General features: G+C 50.1%; 2 protein-coding genes across 6 annotated transcripts in view; both read right to left on the bottom strand.

Moving 5' to 3' along the window:
- Positions 1-4418: 4418 nt before the first annotated feature.
- LOC142768779 (uncharacterized) lies at positions 4419-10772 on the bottom strand. Of its 2 annotated transcripts, none has more exons than XM_075870815.1 (3): positions 10547-10772; positions 8791-8932; positions 4419-4861 (listed from the first exon to the last, which is right to left on the bottom strand). In XM_075870815.1, exons 1-3 carry the CDS (start codon positions 10683-10685, stop codon positions 4534-4536), a joined length of 609 nt encoding a protein of 202 aa, XP_075726930.1. In that variant the 5' UTR covers positions 10686-10772; the 3' UTR covers positions 4419-4533. The 2 variants fall into 2 exon arrangements, with proteins under 2 accessions (XP_075726930.1, XP_075726929.1); XM_075870814.1 differs by having other exon boundaries at positions 4420-4864; positions 10547-10771.
- An 8649-nt stretch (positions 10773-19421) lies between these two features.
- LOC119163977 (protein kinase C-binding protein NELL2) overlaps positions 19422-24559 on the bottom strand; it is a 99691-nt gene continuing 94553 nt past the window's right edge. For 3 of the 4 annotated variants that reach the window (XM_075870808.1, XM_075870812.1, XM_075870810.1), the window contains 5 exons: positions 22503-22725; positions 22337-22413; positions 20757-22073; positions 20096-20139; positions 19647-19989 (listed from right to left, as the gene is read on the bottom strand). In XM_075870808.1, the coding sequence (XP_075726923.1) occupies positions 19920-19989; positions 20096-20139; positions 20757-22073; positions 22337-22413; positions 22503-22725 (1731 nt within the window). In that variant the 3' untranslated portion in view covers positions 19647-19919. Of the gene's footprint in view, positions 19990-20095; positions 20140-20756; positions 22074-22336; positions 22414-22502; positions 22726-24559 lie in introns of all 4 variants that reach the window. The other variant, XM_075870811.1, reaches the window with a different exon arrangement.

The raw sequence follows: 24559 nt of genomic DNA, 5'->3' as shown, positions 1-24559 counted from the left end.
CTAATGTATGTTGAAAGAGAAAGGCCAGTCAGTAGAAACGGTGGAGGGAAAGCGGGAAGTAAATAAGGATCGGGAGTGAAATTAATAGTCTAATAAGGAGAGCGAGTAGGTAAATTTGTCGCCTGTTTGAGCATTAAGTTAACGAAAGTGTGATAAGAAAGGTTAGAGGATATTAAAAGAGTGCGACAAACAAGGCTCGTGGAGTTGATGCTAGCAGCGAAGCGTTTAACGTTTATTGACATCCTGTGAGGTGGAGTGTATAGGCGGATGATGAAGACACTTGGTGGTGTGACGGAAGGGCGCCAGCGTGAAGAGTGGCGGAGGAGAGCCAGGCATATCGGGGTGGACGGAGACGTTGGTAGAGCGGTGCAGCAGTGAATCGTGACTGGCAGACTGGCGTTAGATTGGCAGGCTCTTTGAACCAGGATTGGTAGACACCGCGGCGCGAGTAACGGCAGTCCATGGGACATAATAGGTGGCGCGCAGAGAGGTGTACAGGGATTGGAGGATGCAGTGAAAGGAAAAGACGCAAGTTGTTCGGGATGAGGGAAAGGATCTGCGGGAAAAGTAGGAGTAACGCAGCCGCCGTACGTACACAGAAGGCATACGTGTGACGTCAACGTTCGCGAAGTCGTTATAACATTATCCGTTTCCGCTGTGCTTGCAAACATCAACGGGTCGAGAGATAAAGCGCAGTTTTATTTTTTTTTTTCACTTTGCCGCCTATACAAGAAAAAGGCGTGCGCTTAAAGAAGGGTGGAATTCAAACAAGTTGGAGAGGTGGCACAACCGAAGCTCTCAGCGAGTCAAGTGGAGAGATGAAATCGACGAGTCTGCAGGAATAAACAGTAATCGGCTCGTGCAAGGCTTAGTAACTTGGAGATGGTTGCATGGGAGACGCCTTCGTCCTGCTGTGAATTTAGGGTAAGATTATTATTATTATTATTATTATTATTATTATTATTATTATTATTAGTAGTAGTAGTAGTAGTAGTAGTAGTAGTAGTAGTAGTAGTAGTAGTAGTAAACACAATTCGAGTAGACTAAAAAAAAAGGTGTCACAGAAGAAAATTGCCTAAGCTAGCGGTAGCAAACCTGGAAAATCGAAACAGCGAAACTGGACAATTCACAAGACAGGTCTCTCTATACCGTAGCTAGGCTTTAGCGGCCTGATGCTGGTTGTTTCTACGTTGATTCTCGGCGCAGAGGGTATCGATTTAAACCACAGACGCGACAGGAACACGTCGTCTCTAGTTCCATCGCTGCATGGTGTTCTTGCAGCGGCCTTTTCCCGTTCCCTAGTGTTCCCTCGTCGTAGGACGTACTCGGGGTCTTCGGCGTATACCACCGTCGCCATATCGTAGTCAGAAATTAAGCGAACTGATACAGTTTTTTTTCCTCTTTAGTGGAGGACGTGTGCAGAGGGATTTGCCCAAGGCCTGGGACACATAACTCTTAAAGGGCCACTCACCAGGCCCCTTACCGAATTTTAGCAAGACCGTGGAAGTTGTTGGGTGCCCGATGAGGAACATTTGTCACAAAAATTTTTCGAATTGGTTCATCACGAGCGGAGAAAACAGGTTTTTTGAAGCGGTGCGAAAGGAGGATGAGAGAAGGCGAGCTCGAAACTCTTGCTGCTCCTCCGCGTAGCCTTCGCAAGCCAAATGTCTTCCCCACCCTTTACGGCATTCGACCAAGAGGTGACGTGCCCAAACAAGTCCAACCCCTGAGCACACGAGCGGCGTTGCTTTGTTGACCAGCGTTATTTTGTGGTCTTATGCCTGTTTCTGCGAGATCGTCTGGAAACGCTGGCTTAGACGATGAGCACAATGAGTGTGCGAACGCGTAAGAGCGTTCAACGGTGGTCGTCTGCTCCATGGGCTGACCGCGGGGACACGAACGCATGCGAAACGCCGACACATAAGCGCCGCATGTCGTTGCAATTCGCGGGAGCAAAATGGAAAAAAGACGCTCACATTCCCTTATTGCATCTCATTATTTATCTAGAGTTCTATTGATCTTTTCCAGCAACAAAAACATACGCATGTCGTGTTAAATAATTTTTGCCATGTCACGTGGTATACTGTTGACAACGTCAGACCAGAGTCGTCCACGTAGAGGACCGACGTCACTGCATTGCCATGTACGTACGGCCTTTCATACGAGCACGTCATTCCCCCAGTTTCTAGGTGCGCGCCAGCAGAGGGGAGGGGGAACAGCGTTCATCTTGAAATTTGACCCATTTTCGTGGCGCGTACAGTTGCAAACTTTGGCAGACGTGATCATGAACGTCTCGTCTACGCATTGCGCTTGTCAGCTAAAAATTGGCAAACCTGGTGAGTGGCCCTTTAACGATGATGATAGTTTTCCGATATGCCAGATGACCCGCTTGTTGGGCTCACTGTAGCTTTCTTAGTATTTAGTGGTGAGTAGTGGGGCTTGCCCAATCTCTGTGGCACTTACCCGCTTATGATGATGACAGCTTTTTTTGTGTGTGTGTGGCACGGTGTGTGAACATTAAGGAACAATTTCCCATAAACAGCTTCGCCGTCAATATTCTTTAACAAAGTGAGAAGACGCTTTCCGTGTTTGGTACAACAGGGCACTCTATACAGCCGCTGATGAGTAGGACTAAACTTGGCTACCAGGGGAGTGCGTCCTTGTCCAAAGAAACTCGTGACGGTGTCCACCAGCAGAAGCTGTTTATTCAGGCACATCGTGAGAGGCTCCTACTGGTCACCCGAAACACTTACCCGAGCCCTGCGGCACTGCACACAATGTACCCTGAACGGTTTCCAAGCCCGGACTGCCCCCTGTGTGGTGGTTATGCGGACTTCGAGCATGTACTGTGGGGCTGCGCCTCTGCCGGTCCCCCTTTCACCCAAGAGGAAATGAAGCGACTCATTAAGGCCCAGGACCAGACCTCTCAAATCCTGGCCGTCCAGAGGGCCCGCGCGAGGGCCGTCAGGTTTAACCTGATGGTCCCCGAGTGGGCCTAGCCAAGTGACGCTGAGTTTACTCGCGTCTATTGTGGACCGAATAAAGTTGTTTCACTCACTCACTCACCCGATAGCTGCTGCACTTGACTCAACCATTTTGTATTTCAGAGAAAACGTTTCCAAACAAACGTCACTACAAGTTGACGCTTGCGACGCGCTGTGAAGAAAGACACCCGATAAGCACAGGTAGAATACGACACGATCGCGACCTCGTACAACCAACTCTGGCCTTTCCTTCAAAGCCAACGAACACAGTTTCCTCGACGGCGGTAGGCGACGAAAACTAATCAGCCAGGATAACAAGCTCTTTGGCGGCTGACTCTGCCCGCACCGGCCGTGATATCGACCTGCTCGTCAGTGTCGGAGATGAACAGTGTGGCCTCCGCGCTGCTTTATCCTGGTAATTCGCAGTGAACGGTCCAACTAAAGTCAATAAACAATTGTATCGGGCCAGTTGGTAAGGATCCATCTTGCTAGGAAGCGCAGCCGCTATTACAACGAACACACAACACAAGCGCTTGTGTTGTGTGTTCGTTGTAATAGTGGCTGCGCTTCCTAGCAAGATGGATCCAACTAAAGTGCCACGTCGATTCAATCTCGACAGCTTGCGGATGAGTTGTACGGTCTGTTCTGCCACATTCAACCTTTTTCTTCTTACTTTTGCTTTTCGTGTATGCAAGCCTGAAAAAAGGCATGCTACGCATATGTTCTAAGAAACGGCAACAAAAGCTTTACAACCACCTCGTGGAGAAGTTCAGCTCTGCCGCAATGCAAGAACGATGTGCGGTGAAACACAGCAAAAATAGGAAGGGGGAGAAACGCGTTTTTTTTTCTTTCCCGCGAGCATGCGTTTCGTGGAACCCCGACAATAGCTGCAAAGACTTTCTAAAACTGACAGACAACCCTCCCATCCCCCTCCCTCTTTGAAGACCGCTGCTCTAAATCCTACGAGACTTGCTCCTGTGAGGCGACGTGACTTAAGTATCGGCCATGTCATTGTAGCCATCATGCCTACCGCACACGTGACACAACGAAACAAATCTATCATGGCACACTCGTGGTTCTTGAACATGACTCAAAAGTACGGCCTGCGTGTATTTCTTTCCCTTTTGTAGTGAGCCCTAATAGCAACCACCGCTGCCGCTTATCAATGTATACCACGGTCGTCACCCAGAACCTGGCATATGTCAGGCGAAAAGCCAAACAACTCCAGCACAACATTAAAACATTTCTATCTTTCACACCGCTACCAGGCATGAAATCCTGCGAGCTCAAAAGCACGTCTGCGCAATACGTATTTGAGCCACCATCGATATGTCCACCGAATATCGGATATAGCAGACTAATTTATGGTCCCGACACTGCTATCCTAATGGTGGCGTGAACGTATGTGGATTACATATTCAACGAGACTCTGTCTTCAACAAGAACTCCACCGTTTTACTGCAAAAACAAGAAAAAGATGTAAAACAAGAAAAGGTTGCAAAACAAGAAAGAGAGTGTGGTCGATGAAAGAGGTGGAAGAGTTCCGTCTTCACGGCTCGCGGTGCCCGTCGACTCCTTCGCCGCGCACTCCGAACTCAACGTCGTGCATGACGCGCAGCATCCTCATCTTCGCGATGTTCCGCTCGTTGGGCATCAGCCTCTTGAGCTGCGCCGACAGGCTGAGGCAGAACAGCTCGTCGGGGTCCCCGGCTCGCTCCTGCAGGGCCTGCGGAGGAGGGTTGTACGGCAGCACTGGCTGCTGCTGAGCCATCATCCAGTTGTTGGCCTCCTCGGCCGCCGAGGCCTCGCAGGGGTCGCCTTCGGGAAGCTCGCTCTTCACGGGCGGCATCATCGACGGTAGGCGAAGGGAACAGCGCCTTCTGGACGAGCAGCCCGTTTCGCACGGTGAGGTATAGACAGGAGAGAGAGATTTAGAAGGGAACATTAGTAAGTGAAACGATTGCAGTGGTTAAACAAGGAGGAGAAGTTCAAGGGCACGTTATTATTCCTTAGACAGAACAATAATTAAAACTAACAATGACGCCAAGGAAAGTATAGCGGATGTGATTAGTAGTGAGTGTAGTGCAAATGTGAAGACAGAGAAAGTGGACGGAAAAATAACTTGCTGCCGACAAAGACCGAACGAACCTGCCACCTAGAGAGGGCGGCCACCTATAAAATCATCAAAGAGAAAAGTGTGCAAAGTCCGCATGCCCTATACATTCGATTGATTCGTACCTATCCTGTAATTGTTCAACTCGTAAGGTTATAACCACCCAAGTTTCTGGCGTTAATGGTCACCCAAGGACTGCGATATCGCAATCAAAGAACTGTTCGCATCTCATCTTTTCTACCGCGAAACCAAAGGCAGCCCGTTCCGAGAACCACGTCATCGCTTCATTTTCACTTTTCGGTGCGTCTTCTGAACGCGGCCAGAACAGCGCCGTGTGTGTCTCAGCTTCGCTTCGTCTTGTGTTTTAAAAGGCGACGTTTCATATTTTCATCATCGTCCCAGCTCGCCGATCGATGCCAAAGTGGCTGCATGCTGTGCTCGTTTGTGACACGAAGGTCGCAGGTTCGATCCCTGCGGTCGCATTTCGATGGAGGCGTTATGGCCCTGCGAGATTTCAGCGCACGTTAATGGACACCAGATGGTCGAAATTCCCGTAGCCCGTCGCTATACAGCGTCCCCTCGTAATCGTAGAGTGGTTTTGGAGTGTATAGAACACCAGATTTTGCTATTTTTGCACTCGGCCCACGAGCGAGGACTACCGTGAAACTTGGCTCTTCCTCGTAACGGGTGTACACCCTGTGGCATTCGCTAATCTATTGCAGTCGATTTTGATACCACGCTTTCGCTATTGCAAGAAGATAACGAGCAAAAAAGTCCCATTCCTTATAATTACGCGCCAGTCTCTCGCGCACGAATGCCGGCAAAGCGCGTTTGATTATTTTATCCTCGCATTCCGGCCAATAATAGAGAGTTTTAGTACTGCGTACGCTGCGTACGTGGTGGCGTTGCGTAAGTAAAGATGCCACGTTTTACGTAGTGCACATGCGCAGACCGCAACGCGCACGTATCGCGTTACGTACGCAGCCGCTACGTACGGACGCGTGAGATGCGTGCGTGCGTACGGATGAGCTGATCGCGCCGCTCTCGAACAAGTTCGCGACAGCGCGAGACTTCGTTTTGCAAAATGGCGGCATCGAAGGCAAGCACCGACCGGCTCTGTGCACGGCTCTGTGGCTTAAAATATGGCCATAATCTGGCTATAACACTTGAATTGGCTCACATTGTCTGTCAACAACACGTGCTTTTATTTTGATCTACCAGATGGCGCAACACGCTTCTCGCTCGTTACGTACGCGGGTACTACGGCGTACTAAAAGCCGATTAGTGGCAAACGACGCCACGTAACGCAAGGCGCTTGCGTGATGCGTACGTAGCACCATTACGCAGTACTAAGACTCTCCATTGCGTAATCTTCACGCGAGTCATGGCCTGCACAGCGTGGCCAGTACAGGAGCTGCTGGCGAGCAACCAAGGAGGATACATAAAACTTGTGTATCCTCCTTGCGAGCAACAAACTTACAAGCGTGCAAAAGGCACCGTTCAGTCGAGTTTTCCAGTCTGACTACAGCACCAGAATACGTAGCCTAGCGGATAAAAAAAGAAACCTTGAGACGGCCTCGGTGAAAAACTCCCAAGCATTTCCCCGAGGGTGAACATGGTTAAGTGCGAATGCACGGGGTGATGCTATGAGGGGTATTTATTAATTCGCACTATTATATTTATTAATCACACTATGGTGCCTTTATGGTGTAATGGTTCCTGGGAATCGCAATTTGATCACACGGGGGAGTTTACGTTAACTCACTGGCGAATGCCAACGGATTTTAACTTTACTCCCCCTCCACTCGCCGTTGACGATTGCGAGCGGCGTCTTGACGCCGGCCTTCATCGCCCTTCTCCGCCTGACGCTTGCGTTGTCGTTCCGCTTCTTGGGCCGCGTTCGCGGCTCGATGCTGACGCCTCATCTCGGCCTCGCGAGCGCGCAGTTCACCATCCGCTGCACGCTTCGCCCGCTTGTCCTCGGCCTCGCGAGCGTGCAGTTCGGCATCCGCTGCCCGCTTGCACTCGGCCTCGCGAGCACGCAGTTCGGCATCCGCTGCACGCTTCGCCCGCTTACGTTCGGTCTCACGAGCCCTTCGCAGCGCCGCCTTGTCTTCCGACGTCGGCGAAACCACCGCGGTACCGTCACCTCCAACGACGGGTGCAGTGCTGGCATTCGGTTGTACTGCATTCGTTGTTGATGGTAGCGTTGCCTCCGGGACATCCATCGCACGACCCGCTCTCGACGGGAGACTGAGAGAGAAGGCGGGCGCGCGAGAGAGGGGTGCGCGCGCAGCTGCAGTGAGCAAGGAGAGCGGAGGAGCGAGCGAAGGGGGAGGGGGACGCGCGCAGCGGCGTTAAAGATATAAGGCGCGTTACTGACACCGATATCAGCGTCGCGTCCGTGGCTTATTCGTTAGAGCGTCGCGCTGCGGCCCGCCAAGTCCTCTTTCTTTTAAAGATAGAGAGAAGACTGCGGACGCCGCCGACGGCGGTGGATGGTTTGGGGTCGCTTATAAAGTGTATTCACACTTAAAAATGGAACGTGACGCGAGCGTCTCGCGCCCAGAATCTGTCGGCGAATCGTTCCCGGGATACACAATTCGGGACGCGAGCACGCGTCCCTTTTCTGCGTGCCCCTTACGGCGAATGTCAGAAACTTTGAGACGGGGCAGTGTGAGCAACGCAGCTTCCTCTGGTCAGTGTGCGGCGCCCATAAGGTCAGAGGCGGACGAGGTAGTTCGCCCCATGTGACCAGCCTACCTAAGTGGCACATCTACCAGCTTAAAGGCTGCGTTATTCAAGCGATGAAAATTATAACCAGCAGAAAACGCCGCTTCAAGCAAAATACCACTTCAAAAGAGGCATGATATTACCGCCGACTGAAGCCCAGGGCAGCGTCCTGATGTCGGGTAATGCATCAACCCTGTTCGCGTTTCAGCCGACAAGTGCCGCTTGAATTAATTTCTGAAAACCAACGCCACCCTCCAAAGACTAAAGCGATGCGCGGTGCTGCTCTGGAAAGCGTCCCACAATGGCCGTGCCAGCTGATAGAACTGCGCGAGTGGCGACCGAGAGAGGACCATTGTGTGCACCAGCGACCGCGCCGTGCCCTTCGCACCCGCGAACGCTTCTTGCTATGCTTCTCGCAGAACTCCTACACGCAATCAGCCCGTTTTGTCCCGGTCCCCGGCATGCCCGCGAGGCGGCTGCGGAGCTTGGCATCTCAGTCCCCACGTGGGAGCTGCCCGCAACACAGTGATCTGTGTTTTGGAGGACCAAATAAAAGTTTATCCAACCCAACCAACCAATCAGCCCGTTTTGTTGCCACCAGCACCTCCGACGCCAGCAGAGCCACTTAAAAGTAGCGTCGACGTCATGCTCTTGCGCCGCTGATTGGTTCAGCAGTTCCAGCGTCTGCACGCGTTCTGTAGCCTCAGAATCATTCAGCGAGCATCTTCCGCCAAATGGACGCTTTTCTGGCTTTTCCACCAAAGATCCCTTGTGCGACCATCGCTTTGCCGGCAGCTATCTGCCGCAACGAAAGTTGTTATTTATCCGCGGTTTAGCTTCAAAAGACAAAGAAGTCAACCACGACGCCTTGCTGGATCGGCTAGTGTACCGTGCACTACGAACATGCCACCACAAAGAGAGTGCCAACGTTAGCATGAGAAAGAAAGCGTGGATACTCACGTGCGCGGGCGGAGAAACTCGTCAAGGAAGGAGAGCTCGCGTTCGAGCACGTTCCACTGGCCCTTGGCGTCGGAGCGGCGTCGCTTCTTGCGCTTCAGGTACGTGTCCCGGATGGTGCGCCAGCGGGTCTGGCACTCCTCCACTGCACGAGAAGCACAGTACCCGACCTCGCTTGATACTCGAAGCATGCGACGCTGCTGAGCGTTGGAAGCGCTTGACGCGTCTCATGGCCAAGGGCTTCTGACAGCAGTGCGTGCAAATGAACTAGGAAAGGCCGTATTCAAAATGTAGACAAGTAATCGTATCCGTAAGCGTTAACGTCGTACTCATCAGAGCGTCCAGCCCTATGTCCACATCCCAAAGCGGTTGCGCTAAAATACGGGGGCCTTCAGGATTTGCGATGCTAGCTTATATGGCGAATGTATTGTGATGGTGGCGTTCCTCTGCGTATAAACGGCAAAATCGATACTACCGTGACACTATAGCAGAGCTCCATCATGGGTGCGCCGATTCTAATTGAACTAACGCTGCGTGCCTAAATATGCATTCTGAAGGAGCAGACATAGACGACCTGGACGTCTTTTAATACGATTGCTCTACATAACACGACGGACAAAAAGAAAAACAGCGTAGACAACCGTGTGATCAACAAACGCAGTTACATGCGATATTAGGCGAAACTCTGGCATCGTCTAACAATTTAAGGACAATCGTAGCAGGGCCATCTTTAAAAGCTACGTATTTTCAAACAACGTACAAATATTAAAGGAAACCCTATGAGCAACGTCACATTAAAAAGAAAAAAAAATCACCCAATTAATTTTGACAATACATGTAGTTAAACGCGCGTCCAAGGCACGGCGCATGGGCGCTTATGCACTGCAGCCGTAGTGAAATGTGGTTAAGAATTGAACCCGTAAACCTCGCTCTCAGAAACGCAGTGTCGTAGCCACCGAACCAACGGCTGCTGAAACGCTGCTTAGAAACTGCGGATATATCTACAGTACGAAAAAAAGAGCAATTTCTCTACACACGCAGTCGCTCGCAGATGCATTGAGCACGAACTGATTCAAGCGTCATACGACGGCTTCGCCATCTATACGTTTTACCATAGGCTTCTTGGCATGAACTGGAGACCCAACGATCAGGGCGACATGGCGCCGCGGCACATACCACTCTACGCATTCAGCTACTGTTTCGAACAGCTGACCTGATCAAAAAGTCGACGCTGACGCGGAGTGGGGGCAGTGGCACTCCGACGCAGTCGTGCACGGTTCCAACAGACGAAACGGAAGCCCGAACGCGACGTACTCAAACTGATGTGCTGTCTTCCATTTAAATTATTGGGACCAAGCGGAGAGTTTCGTATCGCCGTAGCAACTGGCCTGCAGTGCGAAGCATCGATCCCTGTTTACCTGGCCTGTGGACGCCACGTTGCTGAAGCACGGCCGTAATCGCCACCAAAAAGGGTAATAAAATAGAGCACCCAATTTTTTTTTTCATACGCCACCATTTCAGTCAGCTGCCACTGCACGTGCATCATACGCTAACCTGTAAGCATAGCCACGTTAAACGGAGAAAATCATCTTCAACCAACGCTACGTTTGCCTGTCACGTATTCTGTCTATCGGTGAAGACTGTGGTGGTTCTGCACGTCAAATAAGCCCGGCGAGCTTTTTGTCTGGCCGTTCCGACGGGCCCGTACGTCCAAAACCGGAGCGCAGCCTTCCCGGAGGTCCGTATGTGCCCCACTCACCGGTGACCTCCAAGGCGGTGGCGATGTCCAGCCAGGCGGCCTCCCGGAAGCCGGCCTCCTTGTGAAGCTTCGAGTGCTGGTCCCAAAGCTGCTTGTGCTTCTTGACCTCATAGACAAGCCGCTCGTTGAAGGACGCCATGCGCAGCTCGGAGCCACGGACTGACTGACGTCGTCTTTGTCACCCTGCCCTTTCCGCAGCACACGAGCTGGTCGCCGTGGCACGCGCTACACGGCTTCTTCCTCCTCTTCTCAAGAAGAGGCGCTGCCAGCCAGCCTGAATTACTGCATATGCCCCAGTCTGAATGGTAGACCACCAGACCCGTTACGGTGGTCTACTCGGTTGCTGACCCGCTGGCCGAATCCCAGCCACGTTTTTGATGAAGGCGAGAATGATTAAAGAACCCCTGGAGGCCAAAATTTAATTTTCGGAGCACTCCACTACGGCGCCTCTCATAATCATATGGTGCATGATTTTGGGACATTATTCCTTAACAATTATATATAGCTTCCACCGACCATAGGCGTCCGGGAGAAAATGCAAGGCAGCTGCCCCCCCTACCCACTGGAATACGATACTTTTCTGTGCAGTAGCAACGCGCTACGTAGTTTGATTAGTACACTCATGAATCACATATCCGTGTAGAATGGCCTTCAGAATTGCTAGTCAGTTTTACACGTTGTACGGTGATGTGACGAAAGTTTGGTTATATGTAGTTAATGTTCCCCCCTCCCCTTTCCCCATGGTGTTTGCCGACGCACCACCCTGGCAAAAATTCTGCGGGCGTCCTTGCCACCAACGCCACTTGCTCGCGTTCAGCCTGCTTCAGATCACTCATCCGGGAATGCGTCTGAGGAGACTGAGCGCCTGCCTGCCCTTCTGCTGCGTCGGGCTCCGCCATTTAGACGCGTATTGGAAGGGTGAACCAACGCAAAAAACTCCCAAGCATTTCCCCGAGGGTGAACATGGTTACGTGCGAATACACGGGGTGATGCTATGAGGGGTATTTATTAATTCGCACTATTATATTTATTAATCACACTGTGGTGTCTTTATGGTGTAATGGTTCCTGGGAATCGCAATTTGATCACACGGGGGAGTTTACGTTAACTCACTGGCGAATGCCAACGGATTTTAACTTTACTCCCCCTCACGACCCGCTCTCGGCGGGAGACTGAGAGAGAAGGCGGGAGCGCGAGAGAGAGGGGTGCGCGCGCAGCTGCAGCGAGCGAGGAGAGCGGAGGAGCGAGCGAAGGGGGAGGGGGTATAAGGCGCGTTACTGACACCGATATCAGCGTCGCGTCCGTGGCTTATTCGGTAGAGCGTCGCGCTGCGGCCCGCCAAGTCCTCTTTCTTTTACAGATAGAGAGAAGACTGCGGACGCCGCCGACGGCGGTGGATGGTTTGGGGTCGCTTATAAGGTGTATTCACACTTAAAAAATGGCAGCATATCCACGGAGTGATTGATGGATAGTGGGGCGAAGCATCCGTCCGTCCATCCATGCGTGCGTCTGTGTGGCCGCCCGTGTGTCCATCCGCCCGTCCGTGCGTCCACACGTTCATCTCTGCGTCCATCCCTGCTTTCGTCCATGCATCCGCTCCTGCGTCCGTCCATACGTCCATCCGTCCGTGCAGCCATCTGTGCGTCCGTACATGCATCTGTCTGTGTGTCCGTTCGTCCACCTATTCACCACTCCAAGCGTTCTTGGAGTGTTGAGTATCTTTTCATCATATATTTCTCATATAGAAGCACCGCCATCCAGCGGACATTCCAAGGACTGAACGAGAGGAGGCACACGCACACTTTCTTACGGCTTGCTCTTCGTGTCTACTTCCCACCTTTAACCACCTCGAGTTCATGGTATATACTAGTTCACTGTGTTCATGGCACTGCGGCCCAACGCTCGCTAAACCTTTCTAAAATCTAGGAGGTTACGCCCAGCGAGTATAATGTAGCAACCCTTTCTTGTCTTCTGTGCGTTGTTGGACAATAAAAAATTCGCAGCGTGCGCATTAGCTAAAAGCCGAATTCTCCTGTCTCTCATTCCCCCTTAGCAGCCATTGGCATGTACATTGAGCTCTATCTTTTATTGTTCAACAACGCACAGAAGAAATATCTCACCGGCACCACCTTGGAGGTCAAAATGTTATCCTTGTTACACACTACTACAACGGCTACGAGAGACGAACGGGTGTTCTTATAAGAAGCTTCGCCCCTAAGGGGACGCTACATAGAGTACAACGTATACGCCTCTTCGCGAGAACTGAGCGTGGCGTGATATAGTTGATTCGGTGGCTGTGCACCGATAGCCTCAGAGCACCAGATGGCAGCCCATAGCGTTCCACATTTGGAATTCAACGCCGTGTCGTAGACCCCACCTGAACCATCGCCAATAGGGTACAACGCATGCGCACGACAGCTGACAATATTACCACAACGTTATTTTATATTTTTTTTCAGCCAGAAAAGCTATTATTAACGCTCGGCACAGATCACGTCACAGCGTTCGTAGAGCTTCGCAATTGTCTGAGATCATTGTGTTGAGATTACGCGCAAAACGCGAATGTGAAGTTTATTCCAGAGATGTCGCAAGCAACAGCGGTAACGCTAGAATCCGAGGCGTGTAAATGGAGACGCGCCTTACGGCAAGCCAGCTTATCGACCACAAAATACATCGTTCTGTAGTGATGCCTTTCTGGTTGATTGATTGATGTGCGGTGTTTAGCGTCCCAAAATACCATACATGATTATGGGAGACGCCGTGATGAAATAAATTTGTTGAATATCCGGCGAATGGAAGGCCCGGGCCTGGGGCCGCCTAGATAACCGCTTGGAGCTCCCGCGCTGCCTCCAGGGCTAGCTGGACGGCCCGATGTTGGTGCGTGAGTTTCGAGCTGTGCAGCGCGGCCCACCACCGCGCCCGCAGATCTTCCGAGGAGAGCGCCATTTGATCTTGGTATACTCGACCTCCCCACATGTGTTGAAGGGTGGCAGACTCGCATAGCTCGCATGTGTCGCTCTCGTATATGGCAGGGTAGAAAGTCTTTAATTGCACGAGATTGTGGTATAGCTTTCTGTCTGTAACTGCCTCCAAGCAACGGACTCTGCTCTGTTGACTTTAGAGTGAGGTGACGGATAAAATCGCCTCTGCATTTGGTAGTATTTGGTTATATCACTGAATGTGGTTAATCGATCTTTTTCTCTCCATATCCCCTCCTCCCCGTTCACCTGACCTGTAGAAGTCGCTCCTTGCTCGGCTCGGAAAGAGTAAGACCTCGAGCCTCGCAGTGTGCTACTTCACTGGGATTGACTGCGGGAACCTCTGGAGCTGTATGCGCTGGGAACCAGAGCAGTTGTCTGTCATTCTTTTCTACAGCGGAAAATATTGCTTCGCATACACTCATGATGTGCCGTGCCTCTGGAGAGATTCGGCCCTTAACGCAATTTCGAATGGCCGCCTGTGAATCACTAATAATGTATTAAACATTCGTGGAGACCAGTGCTAGTGCAATGGCTACTTCCTCTGCTGTCTCGGAAAATTTGGTATTAACTGACACGCTGGTAACGAGCTTTTAGTTGTGATCTACGACTACTCCCACGTATAGCTATTTCTGTTTGGGTATTATGCGGCTCCGTCATCTGGCCGGTAGCTCTTGACCACTTCTTCTGCTCTACTCGTGCGTCTACCTTTGTTGTAACATGAATGCATGTTCTTGGGTATATTAGGTACCAGAAGTTTCTCACAAATTTCTCTCGTGACCGTACTCTTTTGTCCGTTTTGGTTGTGGTAATTTATTCTTAGCTTGCGTAGTATAGTCCGTCCAGTAGAGGTTTTTGTTAGTCGTTCCACCTGATACATATGTTGTGCTTCTACGAGTTCCCCCATGGGTGTTGTGGAGTCCTAGCTTTAGAAAAAAGGTCTGTGCGCGTACTGATGGAAATCCCTAGCGCTATTTTGTACACCTTTTTTTTATCAGGTTAACTTTGGTCTTTTCTGCTGCAAACCAGTTATGGAAGGCAGCTATGTATGTGATCTGACTGATTACAAGATTGTATCAGCCGTATGATACTTTCTTCTTTCATACCCTGGTGCTTGCTAGTAATTCGTTTTATTATTTTATTTTATGGTGTTTGTTACCTTCGCTTCTAATTTTTTAATGGTTTCCCCATTTGTACCTCTGTTCTGGATTACAAGGCCCAGTAACTTGAGTTGGTTGACTATAGGGATACCTTGACCGCTTCATGTGTGTATCTTAATTTCTTCATAAGCCTCGTTTCTGTCATATTCAGTGGAAGGCCTACCCCTAAGCGTGGGACGGTACAGAAGAAGCTCCGACTTGTCTGCGGAGCACGTGAGACCTATTTCTATCAGGTGTTCCTCTACTGTGTTTATTGCGGTCTGCAGTCGTTCTATAGAGCCGTCGCTCCCATCACAAACCCAGATAGTAATATCATCCGCATAGATTGAATGGTGTAGAGATTCAATTTGATTTAGATTGAAGAGCATCGGAGATAGGACAGAGCCCTGCGGTGTGCCTGCGCCACCGATGTCGATTTTGGGCGATTCGAGTCCTCCGACGGAGATGACTGCCTTTCTGTCTGACAGGAAGCTCTTAACGTAGTTATACATCCGCTTTCAATGTTTTTCAATATGGCTGTATGGTTAGCATTATCGAAAGCCTTTTTAGGGTCAAAACCATGGAGGACTCCGGAAATTTTACAGCCTGGGTTTCTTTGACGTGCACCGAAATCTAGCACACGGGCCAATGTGTTCGTCTACATCGAAAATGCAACCGGGATTCGATCGCACGGCCTATGCTTTTCTCGTATAACATTCGGAAGGAGTATTTTTTTGTTGTTGTTTTGAGCGGGGAGAAAAATTCCAGCTGGACAACCACAAGGTTGTGCAAAGTTTGCCTTTGCTATACCGCCATCACTGTCGGCGTAGGGCTCGATATGGATGCCGTTCGCAGCGGCTAAAGCCATCCGTGCGGCTGTCACCTATTGAAGTAATGCTGTTGCGTACATCGTTAGAAGCGACAGTATTGCTACAACGATGGAACGGTATCTTACCCCTTGAATAATCAAAGGGCAGGCGATGTTCAATCGCTTCATAGCCCAATGGCGCGTAATAATGTGGTCGATGGCTTGCGGGGCATTTCTATAGAGCGTCGTTATTGGCTTCTGATAATTGTGTCACATGGTCCTGCGTAATAATTAACGGCATAATTAGACTGTAGGTTGTCTAACTTGCTTTTAACACGTTTACCTATAAGGCATCGCGAATCGTTCACCCCTTCATAACTTTATGAAAATACGAATGCCAGGTATACACGTTCGAGATGATCCGATAGTGTGCCTGTAAATGACCCGTCGGCCGCTATTACCGCACTGCATTTTTACATATTCAACCCCCTTGGAAACAAAAAAAAAAGGAAGCAAGGTGGGGGGATTCGCGTTAACAAAGAAGACTGAAGACTGGCTTCTTTTGCGGACAGAGGCCACGCAAAAAGGGCCGACAATGCAGAGATTAAGGCGAAGGCCCTCGATACCCTCATCGAACGAAAAATTTGACCATCGGCGGCGACCGTCCGGGACGATTGATGCAAATGACTGTCGTCACGTGACGTAATCACATATCTCAACATTTCGTGCCTCGATCATGACGTCACAAATTCTGGCGTGGTGTCGTGTGACGTAACGCCACACGATGCCGCTGTAGCGCCCTCCTTTGGGCGGCGGACAAAACGGGAGAGCGCGCTACCTCAACAAAATGTCGCAGCTGTGCCGCAAAGGCGAATCGATAAAGGCGGTAGCAACAAATTGGAAGCCACGCGCAGAATGGCAAGCAGATCGAAACGTGCCCCGCGTTTCTCACGCACAAAGAACGCACGAAGCGTACTCACAGGTACAGATGCATGCGAATAAGCGTCTCAGCTGTTACTTCGCTGTGTCTGAAAAGCGCGCACTTTTCGCAAACGGAGGCTATGCAACGATTGCAGTGACCTTTGTGCGCCCTGTAACTACAACAGAATCGTTCCGACGGAACTCAAAGGCTAGCCAAAACGTACGATTCTCCCCACTGAAAGATAAGGGTGCTCGATCGAGCGTACACCCCCTTATTCTTTACGCGGGCCAAAGTACGCGTGAGAGATGAAAGCCGCCGCGCGCTCACTGCGCCACCTTGCTGATAATGCTGAATCGGGGGGGGGGGGGACAAATCACGTGATGACAAACACCATCACAGCCACTTGCCGGTCGGGGACTTTGGGTATGGGCACACTTTGTAGAGAGAAGAGGGAGCGTTTTGTAGGTGACCGATGATCAACTTTAAGTTACAGGCCGCGTGCTGCGTTATAATGTTCGGCTCGCGCGTTCTCAGGATCGGTAGCGCTTCCTCACGCTCAAAAACTGGCTTTTATGGCCTGAGGAGGGCCGAGAGGAACCACCCTGCCAACGCCCATGTCTTGATATCTGGCAGGAGCTCAAACCTTTTCATTTGATAAACGTCGTCAATTTCCCTGTTAGCCAACATGAGAACAGGAAAAAAAAAAGAGCCAAGAAACGTATAAGGGATGTTATTTGTACTTTCTATTCTGTAGTTAGTGTGAAGAAATTTGAGTGGACGGAAATATAGCTTGCCAAACTCAGCAGTGGAGGGCTCCAGCAATTTTGACCACTTTGGGTTTTTAACGTGAACTGACATCGTACAACACATGGGCGTCAACCATATCGCTCCCATCGAAATGTGACCGCCGCGGCAGGGAACGAACCCACGACCTTTGATACGGCAGCCGAGCACTGTAGCCACTGTTCCAACAAGGCGGACCCGCTACGCTGTTTAGGCTTTGCACTTGCAGTGCGCAGCTGCCCCACTTTCTTGAGAAACGAGCGAAATTGAGACTGGCCAGTTCTGGCAGCCCAAGTGCTACTGCTAAGGCACAAAATAATAGACTGGAAAAGACATTGACCACAATGCTCCAAATGAAATCCTTTAGCTTGTTCACTTGTAAACTAAATCCATTGCAGAGAGACTAATAGCAGAGCTTGTAGCAACATCCTGCAACGCTTTGCAAAGACTTTTTTTCAGTCATGCCAGTGTTATGAGAGGAAATGGCAAAAGTGTTGATAGTTCATCTTACAAGTCACTACGAATGAGTGACAACACAGAAGCGACTGTGCTGTACAAGTGCACAGCAGTGCGTGTGTGTGCAGCTTTCAAGCGTACGCTGGCGCCTATGCTGTGACCAGGCTTGGCTGAGACTATTTGAGATTAAACTTGTTGAGACTGCTTTAAAAAAGGTTTGTGCAATTGCTTAGCGAACACTGAAGTAATATTTAATAAATAGTTTCACTTTGTGTGAAATGTGTTTCCATTGACAGTTTGGCTCTGCGTATTCAGAGTTCAGCTGTAGTGCACCACCAACGCAACATCCCGCAAACATCTCGGCATGCTGCTGGCGCGCGATAAATGTTCATCTTTCCTGGAACATGCACACACACACACACACAAAAAAAAAACTCTGCGGCCGAAAAACGAGTACTGAAAATGCACTGAGGCAATGCTCGCTGAAAACTTCAGAGCGAAAAAATGCCTTCCAATTCGCCAAAAAGTGAATACTAAAAGCTACCGTCTATGGAGCACCGTAGAGTGGTGTCATCTCGACAGAAATACTAAATGGTGCCTACACTTTACCAGTTCAATAGCAAATGTGCACAGACCAAAGAACATACTTTTGAGATCGTTGCTTTGTGCGATAATTTCAGATTACAGCCCCAAAAGTCAACTAAAGCATTGATAACAATAGCAGCTTTGTGTGTATCTGGTTAGCCTCTACAGCAGATGCCTTAACCTGCATACCATTAATGTGTCCTGTACATGTCCCAACTTTTTCATGTGAAATTGTCACTCTTGCTCCTCTCGGTAGACATCTTTCTCATATTACTTATGTATAGTCAATGAAAACAATTTCACAATCCTTTATGCTTGGTCTAATATTTTAAAACAAACAAAAATTGTCTAAATGTGACGAGCTCCTATGGCCCTACGAGTGCAGAAGACACTTGTGAGACTTGCATTTGGGAATGCACACCTATAATGCATGTCAGCTTGCATGCACAACCTTGCATGTATCAATGACATTGGATCCCCAAGTGCTTTGCAAACTGGCCCTAAAACACTATTATGAGCAATCACACTAAGCAAGACTTCAAGAGTGGAGGGTAATGCCACTGGTGTCCCACTCATCTTCAAAGCGTTTAACTCATATGCACTGAGCGATGAAGGTAGAGAGGTGGTTTCAGCTACAGCATCCTTTTCCTACTAGCCACAGAATATGACATATGCAACCAGGAGACATAAGCCAAGGTCAGCAGTGGACACAAACTATCACAGTGGCGTTCAACCAGGGTTTTATTTAAATAAAAAGGAAGGGACGGGGTGAGACGAGAAAAAAAAAAAACGACTAGGAAAAAAAAAACGAACAAAACAGGGCGTTGGTTTGTGTGTGTGTTACAGCCTGCTGTGTCGGGTTCTGCCTACCCAGATTGGGGCTGCCGGAACAGTGTGTCAGTGCCAGCAAACAGACACTATTGCAGATCCCCGTCATATCGGGTGCCATTTAATATTAACTAAAAAAAACAGAGCAAAGAGGCGGAGCACACGCCTATATGTGTATAGTATGTATATTATAAAAACGAAGTTTGTGTGTACAAAAAGCACCTAGAGGGGCGGGGCAGGGGTGTCGTGTGGATGGGCGAGGGATTTCTCTCACGCAGTCATCGGCTCTGAGGTATTCGCTGGCAGGTTTCTCTCGTCCGAGGGGAGGGTTGTGTCGTGTCGCTGTCGACGGCGAGACTAGAAAACCTATTTACACACACGCGTACATGCACACGCACACACAAACGAAAACACATGCAACGTGCCTGCGGTCACGCTAAGGCCTCGCTTAACTCTCGCGGGTTCGAAAACCCGGAGGAGTAGAATGTACATTGCATCGCACATTATTATATGCGCTCTGTTATCTCTCTCACCGACACACACGTGGAGTGTGTGCACATACCTTTCATAATAGTATATATATATATTTATAATATATATATTCTTATATATAATATGTATAATATAATAGACCTATCTCTTGCGCGTGATTTCAACAGTTCTTTGGCTTCGTTGCTAACAATGCCAGGCGCGCGCGAGGAATGTCGCTGAGATCCGGTGGAATGTGTGCGCCTCCCGGGCATAGAGAGTGTTTTGTGGTTGTGCGAGTTTTTTTAGAGGGAGGGGGATCAATAAGTTACACGCTCAAGAAAGAGTTAATAAATTAACGCTGTACATCAGGGAACGTGGTGCGTCGGTGGGCGGCCGGGCAGCCTCAGCTGGGAAACGCTGGGGCCATCGCGACCAAGGCAGTCAGCAGAGTACAGGCAGCAGAGGTGGCCATCCTGCATGTTGAGAATCGAGGTGGGAGCTGTTAGATACCTCTGCTCAGGGTGGCCCGCGCTGCGGTTAGTAACAGCATGCAACAGAGATAGTGGGGAGGGTTATTACCGGAGCGAACTAAAGCCCACATTGCTCACCAAGAGCTCGGGAACCTGCGAGGGGAGAAGGGGTTAGAAGAGGCGGCAAACACCAGCGGCATGCAAGGTTAAGCGAGACACAGCGGTCACGCAGCAGATGCGCACAATGGGCCTGGAATGCTCGGAGCCGTAACATCAGACCAAGAAAGTCTCAAGCGCAGCAAGAAGTATTGCATTAACAGGTACCACTAAACAGTGGTGACTGACACAATGGACTGAGAAACGGCTCCCATGCTTCCAGGAATTCCAGGAATGTGAACCCAAAAGTTACACAAATCCTATGTGGCGAGCCATACCAGGGCGGAGGCAGGGCGCATTGAAATTCTACCAGCATAATCAACGTGCTATGAAAGTGTTAGAGAAAAAGCCAACTACAAAGTCAGGCACGGTTTTTAGCATGTCCGTGAGGTTGTTTTAGGAGCTGCCGACAACAGTGTTGCATGGCTTCTCCGTAATGTCCTGTAAGCAGATAGCATGTTACACCAGCAGGAGGAACTAAACATGCGCATTAGCTTGTAGGCCTATAAATTGACAGCAGCAATCGGCATGCCCATAGAATCCTCTCATGCGGCAGTCCTCCGCCCCGGACGACCCGCCTGTGAGACAGAGCAGCCCTGAGCAAGGGGGCTCACCGCGCACTTGCAGCTGGCGCAGGGGTCCAGCGGCACGATCTCGCCAGCACGATATGTGCGGCCCATGTGCATGCAGCCTCGGTGCCCGCTTGAGTTTGCAGCCCCGGCGCACTCCTCATGGTCATCATCCTCCTGGTCGCAACGCGGGCAGCACTCTCCTGGCCGTAGAGAGTGGGCAGCACAACGCAGTGGTGGACACTCTACGGGCCAGCAGTCCAGCTCACCACGTAGGCACTCGCACTGTTGGCAGTTGTGCAGCCAACGCTGGCCACTGGCAAGCCGTATGCCGGGCTCGTCCGGGTGCTCACACGAGCCGGCCCGGTCGCACTCGGGGCAGCAGCGAAGGTCTACCCGGGGGGAATCGCACCGGCAGGGCATTTTGTCGCACCGCGCTACACCCGCACGGCACACACAGTGCGTGCAGGGCTCCGGCCCCGGCCAGCGCTCACCGTCGGTGCGCTCGACGCCCCGGTGGTCGCACTTGAGCGAGCAGCTAGAATTGTCAGCACACACACATGAGAAGGAGCCCCGCTCGTTGACGCACGTGGCAGTGCTGTGGCACGTATGTGTGGCCAGAGCACACTCATCAACGTCCTCGCACGACCCATCGGTGGCCGTGGGTGCGTAGCCCTCACGACACTCGCAGTAGAACCAGCCAGGCATGTTCACGCACCGAGAGCGCTCCTCGTCACACCCGTGCACGCCCTCGGCACACTCGTCCAAATCCCGCTCGCAGCGGGCACCCACAAAACCACGCCGACACGCGCATGTCTCTGGAGCCGCGCAGCGGCCCCCATTTAGGCAGCCACGTGAGCACACTGGTTCGCACAGTCGCCGTCCGTCACCCCGGAAACCTGCGGGGCAGCGGCACTCGTAGCTGCCTGGTGTGTTGACACACTGCGCCAGCCGATGGCAATCGTGCTGTCCTGCAGCGCACTCGTCTACCTCGACGCAGCTATAGGCATCCAGCCGAGAAAATCCAGGCAGGCAGTCGCAGCGGTAGCTGCCTGGGGTGTTGGCGCAGCGGGTGCTGGACGCCTGGCAGTGGTGACCATCAAAGCCGCCTTCCTTGAGGCATTCGTCAACGTCCTCGCAGACACGACCACTGCCTGCGTAGCCCGGCCGGCACTGGCAGGCATACCTGGTCTGTAGGTTGACGCACGAGGCGTGCTGGTGGCAGTCGTGGCCCCGGGCACAGTAGTCAACTCCCGGGCAGAACATGCAACACTCGCCGGGCACGCTGAAACGCTGAGACTCCGGGCACGTGAGCATCGGGCATGTCTTCTGGTCAATGCGTCGGCACGTCATCTGGCCGTCCTGTGTGAATGGAAGCAGAATATTATGCCATTATATAACGGTGCCATAACATAAGCTACATATTCACTTTGTCTAATATTGCAGCAAGTGACTATCGCTGAATTTGATCAGCCACAGTCCGTTACATGCATAACAGTGAATATCAGTCATTAACAAGGTGTACTTGATATAGCTGGCACTAACAGTTGTTGAGAAAAGCCACTTAACTGACAATCAATTGCCCTTTTGTGTTTCAAAGTTAGCAGACAGCAGCGTATACTCACACTGCAGTTGCACTGGACACACTTTTGTGTAACTTGCTCCCCGTGGTCATAGAGAACCTGTTTCAGGAAACAGCGCTCTGCGAGAGAAGAGCATGGGAAGTGAGCGACGTTCATGTTCCTAGACAGTCTGCTGTGGGGCGTACTGTTTGCTGTATCATGTACTCACTGAGGCAAGTGGGGCAGCATTTGCCCGGTTGCTGCACTGGGTGCTTGCAGGGTGGTGCGGGGCAGCTGATGGGATGGCACTCGACCTTGCCCCTTGTGCATGTGCAGATATCACAGTCCTGCTCCCATACCGCGCCGTCCGGCCGCACGGTGTCGTTGACATGGCAGTTGCGCTGGCATTCGCACTCTTCCACAGACGCGATCCTCTGCTCAGCCTCCGCTAGCTGGCACCACATATGCGAGAACACAAGCAAGCTATCACACACAGCAAGCGTCACGTGAGGGGGGACCCAAAACATTGGTCTAAAAAGTGATAGTTTGTTATATAGATGCGAAAACAAAGGTAAGGTAGGTTGTGATTGAGCTGCCTATCTCAAAGCCATGACATTGATATTAACTCACAAGTAATCAAAATTAAAAAAAGCAATAGAAAGCAGTATCCTCAAGTAGATTTTTTTTTTGCACATAAAAAGACTATGGATTCATCTATGAACAAGAAAACCTAATATAAATACAAACAGTAATGCCAGCAATGGCACAGCCATAGAGGGGGCCTGGGGAACCACTCCCAAGTGTAGGTAGTTTGTGTCTTCTTTCTCTCATCTGGCGATGGCAGCAGCAGATGAAGGAATACAAGGGACCTATGTTTTTACACACAAAGCTAAGAGAACCTTGCCAGCTGCACAACCAGATGCGGTTCCACGTTTCTGACAGTCACCCATGCGTGGACCCTGTGTTGCAGGCAAACATTTGAAGACACCAGGAGTGGTTCTTTGGGTAAGCTTGTTGTTTATGTTGCCCACTATGTCCGCTATTCTGCCCGCGTTTTTCAGCACAGCAACTATCCGGAGATTTGGAGACAGCCAATTCAATGGAAAAGTCAGTACAGCAGTCTATGTGATGACAGTATTTTTTCGCAAGTCATCAATGCCACCCCAAATTGTAATGGAACAATGGTTCTTCATGGTTTGGTGCAACCAGCGTAGAGACTGGACTTTTTAACAAAGGCATAGCACGCATGTTACACATTATCCTAGGAACCTTTTATTTAGTATTAGTAAAGTTGAACACCTTTATGAGGAAATGCGCGGGATATAGAATATCCCAACATATCTAAGGCAAATAAGAGCAAAGCTTTTTGTTGTATCATGTAACTGCTTTATTTGCACTATATTATGGACATGCCAAGGATTTCCTCTTTTTAGCCGATCCTACGAAAGTAAATTACCACAACTGATTTCATTTGAATAAAATTTGTTGCCACTTCTGATATTATGACTGTTGCTACCACGTACAGAAAGGTTTTAAATTCAGTGCAGCATTTGTAAACAGACAAGCAGATTTATCAAGCCCCGTCTGCTCCACGATTGTCAAGGTTTCGATATGCTTTCGGAGTGGCAGTCTCATTGTGAGGCAATGGAGCTCTCCACCACATAGATTGTCACACACTTGTTGCTCTCGCAGTATCTTTTCCACATTTTGAACAACGTCCATTTGGTGCCGTTGTGACCAATAAATATTAAACCGCATGTAAAATTCCTGTAAAGGTGGTTTCGCTGCAGTGGAGGAGTGCTATACTGTAAACATGCCTATCAATAAAAAAATCTGCACTGCCGTGAAACTTCACTTTAAGGTTAAGCGAGCATATTATCACCATGACACCGACTCATAATTTCTTAAAACTTAAAAGCCTGTTATATCAAATATATGCTTTAAGTATAGTACAAGCTTTCCCTTGCATTCTACTGAAAGTCAAACCCTGCAACTGTTCAAAGTTGGCTGGCCTCCAGTTCTATTTACCCAAAAAGAATTAGATTTACACGAGCCTTGTTTCAATCTTGAAAACATTGTGCCGTGTAGTGTGGTCATGACATATATGCCGAGTTTTGTATATAATATGTTAATCTATTTGAGATCTATTCGAAATTATTCCACCAAATTGCTATTAACCTAAAATTTACCATTTGCACAAGCCTAGTTACAACACTTTTGGTCTGTCATGCAACTTTTGGGTAGCTGTTGCTGCGACTAACCCGCAAGGCTGCTACAGCTTCTTAC

This window comes from Rhipicephalus microplus, chromosome 8 (assembly GCF_043290135.1).
Source record: "Rhipicephalus microplus isolate Deutch F79 chromosome 8, USDA_Rmic, whole genome shotgun sequence".
Taxonomy (NCBI): domain Eukaryota; kingdom Metazoa; phylum Arthropoda; class Arachnida; order Ixodida; family Ixodidae; genus Rhipicephalus; species Rhipicephalus microplus.
Note: the sequence above shows the minus strand (reverse complement) of the source record. Positions and strands in the feature narration are given on the sequence as shown.